Genomic DNA, 6,932 nt, shown 5'->3' with positions numbered 1-6,932 from the left:
CTAAGGCAGGAAGCAAGCAGAGGAGGGGCAGAGGCAGCAAAGGGAGAGCCCCGCCACCCCCCGACTCACACCACCCATGCTCCTTGGGGCACTTTCCTCCTGCAAATGCCTCACATTGCAATTCACCTCAAGTCTGTTGAGGATCCAGCCACTGGCGCCAGCCTCTCCTTTGAGAGCCTCACAGCACCAGGGGAATGATACATTTGTCTCCTTATTGCTGTCATAACAAATCACCACAAACTTAGTGGCTTACAACAATACAAATGTATAATTTTAGTTTTAGAGGTCAGAGGTCTGGAATGGGTTTCATCAGACTAAAATCAAGGTATCTGTAGGCTGTGTTCCCTTTCAGGGCCTCTGAGGGAGAACCTGCTTCCCACTCATGCAGATTGTATTAGCAGAATTATTTCTTGCAGCTCTGGGGCTGAGGTCCTCATGTCCTTGCTGGCTGTAAACCGAGAGCTGTTCCCAGCTTCTAGACGCCACTGTATTCCTTGGAACACAGCCAACTTTCTCCATCTTCAAAGTCCCAAGTCAGGCAGAGTCCTCAGGTGGCATCTCTGAGATGCGAAATATCTGCCTTCCCCGTCCACCTTAAGGACCCATATGATTACACTGGGCCCAGGGGATAACCTCCCATTTCAACATGCCTAATTTTAATCACAGCTGCAAAGTCCCCTTTGCCATGAAGGTAACATATTCACAAGCGTCCAGGGATTAGGGCAGCACGGACATCTTGGGGAAGACATTACTCTTCCTGCCACATCACCACCTTCATTTTACAATTATGAAAACTGAGACCCAGAGAGGCTAAATGACTTGCTCAAGGTCATATAGTAAATGGCCAAGCCAGGCCTCAAATCCAGGCCTCCTCCCAGTCCACTATTCTCGACATTGTATATCATCTTCCATGACTGTAACCACCCCCGCACCCCTCCACCCCGCCCGGTGTGCACATCAGGACAGACCTCCACCCCTCTGGACTCAGGATCTGACAGACATCCTCAGATAGACACAGAAAATGCTCTTTGGGAGAACAAGGAGCCTTGATTTTGCTACAAAGAATGGCGCCTCGGCCTCTGACTTGGTTAGGGATAAGAGAGGGACACAGAAAGGTGACCAGATTTAAGCTTAGTGGCTCCACTGAGAACAAAGGGAAGATGTGGTCCAAGCATGACGGCTCACTCACATCCAAAAGTCTCCCACCCACTTCAGCACGCTGCAGCAGCCAGCAGGTGTGGGAGCACAGTGCCTGGAGGGGCTATGGGGCTTCCTAAGGGCTTTCTCAGACCGGGTCCTAAAGATCTGGCCTGTGACCACTGGCTTCCCATCAGTCTCAGAGGTGGCTCAAGACGCACAGCTTCGGGCTAAGGTAGCCCTCCTGGGCCAAGGGGACCAGTGTCCCTTTGGGATCCAGGGGCGCAAAAATGGGGGACAGCCAATCAATCCCTTGGCAGGGCAGTGGAGCTATCACAGAAACTCAAGACAGCTCACAGCCTAATCTGTGCCCACAGCAACCAGGTGTCACTGGACACCACACAAAAAGGCCAGGAAAGACTAGACAAGGGAGGGAGAGCAGGGTCCCCCTTCAGCTCCCGTCAACATAAAGCGAGCCCTGCAAAAGGGGCTGGCGAGATGCATGTTCTCTGACACCCAGGGCCTAAAGCACCCACAACCTAGAGCCCCTCAGCTCTCACCTGGCGTCTTTGCCCACCATCCAGCAGTTCCACAGAGGATGCTGAACCTGTGCTCAGAAATCAGTCATGTCACCCCAGCAAAGAGGATGCAGAGAACTAAAGCCATGTCCTCCTCCAGGGGTGGGTCCAGCAGGTCAGAGCCTTCCTTCCAGACACTGGCAGTCAGAATTCCAGCGCAGTGGGGAGTGCTTCACATGCCTGTCCCAGCTAAGAGGCGCCCCCAGGAAGAATCACTGAGGAAGGGCCCTTGGGATGCATGGAGGGGCAGCAAACTCTCCAAGCCGAGTAGGGGAGGATACAGGGAAGCAGGCAGGAAGAGAACAAGGAAGCCAGTCAGTGCATAGGCCTTTACAGATACGGTGCTAAAAGGAAAGGGGCCCCAGGTTGACATCAAAATGCAAGATACTGTATCGTTGCCCACCTGCAACTAGGAAGGGCAACAAGCACCTGAGAAGTGGCTGGAGCCCACCGACCAAGGAGGACAAGAAAGGCTGGCCCCACAGAGAACGGGCTTCCAGCTGCAGAACCGGCCCCACTGGGAGAGGGCAGACACAGACACAGAGCCCCGAGCTTGGTACAACCAAGAGGACTAGAGGGGGAGCAAGAAAGGCTGCCGAACGACAATAGGATTTGTTTACCGCAGAAGCCAGAAAACATTTAAACAGAGGAAAGCACGCAATGGAAGCACCACTTCCAGGTATCGAGGAGAACGGCTGAGCACACTGGACCTACCACAGGGCAGTAAGCTGGCAGGGCCCTCTTCTCCACACCCTACCCAACACCATCCTCAGCTCAAGTGTGGAGGCAGGAGCCCAGGCCAAAGGCATGATGAGTTTCTGAAGGGGGGTTTATTTATTTCTTTATGTTTCGGTCACGCCACACAGCTTGCAGGATCTTAGTTCCCTGACCAGGGACTGACCCCGGGGCCCTCAGCAGTGAAAGAGCGGAGTCCTAACCACTGCACCGCCAGGGAATTCCCTCTGAAGCAGGGTTTAAAGAGACTTTATTGTTACAAGGGAGGCCCTACCGAGCAGGGCCTTCTAAATGGATACATGTGGTCCCAGGATGTCAACATGGAGAAGTCAAGAGGTCACGATTGCAGAAGAGGTCCCTGTAACTGAAGGACAGGATCCCGGGAAGGCCAGCCAGGAATGCAGCAGACGTGATCAGGACAGGCCGGGTGCTCAGGCCACAGGGTGAGGGAGAGGACAGCTCCTGTCACTCCCGCTTCTTGTAGCTCTCCAGGTGTGACAGGACCCAGCCCGACGGCAGGAGGAAACACAGGAAGCAGGAGGTGAGCCCAATGGCGATATCCTACACAGAGCACAGAAAAAAGGAACCCTCAGAGTCAGGATTCCCCCAGGTTTCTCGTAGTCCGAGCAGTCTGCCCAGACAGCCCCCTCCAGGAGTCAAGATTCAGGCTCCAGAGGAGGGCCAGAGCCTCCAAGGCCCACTCTAGGCCTTAAGGTAAAGGGTCAGATATGGGGTGGGGGTCAGCCTGAGTTAGGGGAAATCCACCACCAAGTGATAAAGTGAAAGGACAGGAACAAGGATGTTAAACCTGTTTTAAAGCTGGTCTGTTGGGACCCAGGGACTTCACACAGATCAATAACTCTAAAAAAATGCACCTCCCCTTTCTTGTCTTAAAAAGCCCTCCCTTCCCAAACCTTTGGGGCTAGAGGTAAGCGTTTTTAAAGCCACTTCCATATGCCCGATAGCAGTTAAGATCACAGCACAACTTGGAGTCAGACTGGAGTTCAAATTCCTTCTTTGCCACTGAAGGTGTGACTCCGACAAGTCAATACATTGCTCCTAAACTTCCGCTCCCTCAGCCACGAAATGGAGAAAATGGCCCTTTCTTGGGGTGACTGCGAGGACCGAATGAGGCCAGCACAGCAGTCTTAGCACGGTGCCAGGCACCCAGCAGGGACTCAGCTGTGATTGCTGTCACTATTATTTCCTCCGCCGCAGCGCTCTCCGGACTCTGCTCCTAACCGGAAGCCCACTAACCTGGACACTGAAGACTCGCACTCAAGGCCGAGTTCTGCCAGAGGCAAATGCAGAAATGCGCCAAACAGGTGAAAGTCACTAAGGGTTAAACTCTCCCACGTTTCTGGGAATTACTAAAGCCTGTTGGGGTCCTCTTTCCCACCTCAAATAAATAAAAGCGGTAACAATGATAGCGCTGACAGCCGTCAGGCATCGCCCAATGAACCGACGGGTAAACAGGTTCAGGGAGGGCTAAGGAAGCTTGCTCGAGACCGCACAGCGAGGAAGCGACAGGGCTGCACTGACACGGTCTGACGCGAGACCCTGGGGCTAACTGAACACCGACTGTCACCCGGGCACCATCCCGTCGTTCGCGCCCTCCAGACCCAAACCAGCACTGCCGCTCCCCGTTACGCTGCGGGCCGCGAGGTGCAGCGCGCCAGACCCGGCGGGCCCCCAACCTGCCGCGGGACCCCAGGTGCAGCCGGCGGCATGTCCCATGCCCTTCCCGGCCCGCTCCTCACCATGGTCCCGAGCTGCTCCCGCGGCGGCTTGGAATGGATCTGGGCCCGTGGCACGGGGAGCCGCCGGGCCGGGCCTGTCAGGCCCCTCAGCAGCAGTGGTGTCAGCACGGACATGACCACACTGAGGAGACTGCAGGTAGCCGGTGGCCGGAACCCAAGGTCGCGAAGTCAAAATGGCGGCCCCAGCCGGAAGTTCCGCAGCTGTGGGGCCGGCAAAACGGGGGCCCGGATGTCCCTAGGAAGTGACGTAAGGATACACCTCTCGCCCGCCCTTGTCAGTTTTTGGCGCCTTCCTCGAAACAGCCAATAGACGCCATCCTACCACCGATGGGCGGGGCACAGAGAGGGCGTTCCTTTCGGTTATGCCCCGCCTCCAAAGCCGCCTATCTTCGTGAGTGACATCTGTGGTCTATCCAATCACATAAGCCAGAAACCTAGGCGGCACTCTTGACTCCTCCCTCCATTCATACTCAAATCTCTACTCAGAAATCCCCTCTCCCTGCAGGATACCATTATTTCTGGTCCGACCGCCTGACATTAACCTGCTAAGTGAACTCTCCCCCTTTACTATTACCCTCTCCAATTCCAGTCTCCATGCAGTAGCAGCCGACCTTCCTCCCTCCCTTCCTCCCTTCTCTTTAAACATAAATGTAACCAAGTCATACACCTAATTTGAAAGCTTCTCATTGCTTACCAGACAAAGTCCCAATTCCCGGACATCACTCTCCAGCCTCATCTCTAAGTATTCCACACCTTCCTCCTTGCTCTCTGGTTCCTCCCCCCACCCCCAAGCCTTTTGCTTCTTTGTATCTTATGTTCTACAGAACACTTTTTCAGCTCTTACCTACTTAGCCTTCCTTTTTCACCACTCCAGCTCCTACTCCCAGGCCTCCGCTAACTGTTACAGCTTACTCTTTATTCATCAAATGTTTCCTAGCCCCTACCGTCTGCCAGGAACTGTTCTAGGCACACAGTGAACAAGGTGAACAAGGACTCCCTTATCACAGAACTGACATTCCAGAGGCAAGAGACAGACAAGAGACGAACACTTAATGAGAAGCTATTGAAAGTGCCATGATATGACAGGAAGTAACAGGGGTGGCACTGCCTCAGGAAGCCTTCCCTGGCCACCCCAGGCCTGTGCCGCCTCTGTGCTCAGCAGCCCCGGCCCATGGGAGTGGTCTCTGTCTCCAGGCTGGGGGCCCTGTGAGGGCAGAGCCTATATCTGGTTCACCGCTGTTTCCAAAGGGCACACACTCAGACACTCGGAGAATGTTTATGAATTGCAGGACACTGAACAATAGGTAGAGGAGAACAGGAAAGGGGGTGAGGGGCCAGCCACTGAGCCAGGCCTTACCTATATAATCTGACTCCACCTTCACAACAATGTCACAAGGGAGATGCTGTTATTATTTCAAATGTTTTACAAATGAGGAAAATAAGCCTGGAGAACTGGGTGACCTGCTCAGGGTCACACAGCTCCAAGGCTGCCTAGCCAGGTTTCCAGGGCAGGTGTATCCACTCCACATCCATGCTTTTAACCACCACAAGAGTTACCGCCAAGAGGGAGAAGTTCCAGCAGTTCCAGTTTTGATATTGTGGTCGAGAGCATCAAAGGCTGCTAAAGGGGATGGAGATGAGGTGAGGCGGCAAGGGACCCGGAAAACAGGGGCTTTGGAGGAGAAGCCTTGGCCTCATGGGAGAAGGGGGGTACTCACAGAAAGGTGGGAATGGACCCAGAGTGCCCCAAAGGGCGGTCTGTGCCTGAGCTTCTTCTGGAGAGGTGGGCACCCAGGCCCTGAGCCATCCAGGGCCCTTCTCCGCCCCTCCCCATCTCCCCCACCCTATTTGTGGGTATTGTTAATGTCCAGCAGTCTTGGTCCAGCCTCACCGCCAGCTACCAGGCCCCCTGCCCTCACCCTGCCCTGGGCCCTGGCAAACAGCCCAGGACAGAGGCTTCTAAGCACCTCCCCCCACATCCCAAGGGGCATAGCCTAGGCACACAGGGCTGGGAGGTCCAGACCCCAGCTGCCTGCCCCTGGGAGAATGAAGGGACAGGGACCTCCCTGCTGCCCTACGGGGGGCTTTGTCAGGTTTTTGTCCTGTGAACAAAGTAATAACGCCCAGATTAGAGCACTGCCAGGCAAGAGCCCTGGAGAGGCTTTGGGAAGGGATGGTCTTTCTTGAGGAACCTCATGTTCCTCTCCTCCGCCTGCGTCTGGAGGAAAAAAGAGTGAATGTATGTCAAGCAGGTACCCCTGTGCTCTGTTCCAGGGCTTTCCTCGTGGCCCCTGTGATGTGACTTCTTTCAGAACTCCCATAAGAGAGGAGGAAGGAGGCTTGCAGAGGTTAAATAAGGCAGCTGGATTAATACCAACGTCTCTGCTCTCTCCCCAGTCCCCCAGCAGCCCACCCCTCCCCAAAACTAGGGACAGTCCATCAACAAGAGAGCAGTGAACCCAGGTGGTATTTTATATAATGAAACACTGCAGCAGTGAAAATGAACAAACTACACCTGCAACGTGGATGGTTCCCACAAACATAATGTTGAGCAGAAGAGGTCAGATGTCCAAGAGCACAGACTGTGTGGTCCTGTTTATATAAAGTGCAACTGCAGGCAGGACTAAGGCATTGTGGTGGGCGGGGAGTCAGGTGGTGGGGATCCTGGGGGAAGAGGGAGGGTATAGGATCGGGAGAGGCACGAGGGGGCTTCTGGGGGCTG

At 54.5% G+C, this 6,932-nt stretch overlaps 1 protein-coding gene across 1 annotated transcript; it reads right to left on the bottom strand.

The window, feature by feature from the left end:
• Positions 1-2,683: 2,683 nt before the first annotated feature.
• COX8A (cytochrome c oxidase subunit 8A) lies at positions 2,684-4,440 on the bottom strand. The gene is made up of 2 exons (XM_059070746.2): positions 4,211-4,440; positions 2,684-3,011 (listed from the first exon to the last, which is right to left on the bottom strand). The coding sequence occupies exons 1-2, from the start codon at positions 4,322-4,324 to the stop codon at positions 2,916-2,918; spliced, it is 210 nt and encodes a 69-aa protein (XP_058926729.1). The 5' UTR covers positions 4,325-4,440; the 3' UTR covers positions 2,684-2,915.
• Positions 4,441-6,932: the final 2,492 nt, after the last annotated feature.

Source organism: Kogia breviceps, chromosome 7 (genome assembly GCF_026419965.1).
Source record: "Kogia breviceps isolate mKogBre1 chromosome 7, mKogBre1 haplotype 1, whole genome shotgun sequence".
Classification (NCBI taxonomy): Eukaryota; Metazoa; Chordata; class Mammalia; order Artiodactyla; family Physeteridae; genus Kogia; species Kogia breviceps.
Note: the sequence above shows the minus strand (reverse complement) of the source record. Positions and strands in the feature narration are given on the sequence as shown.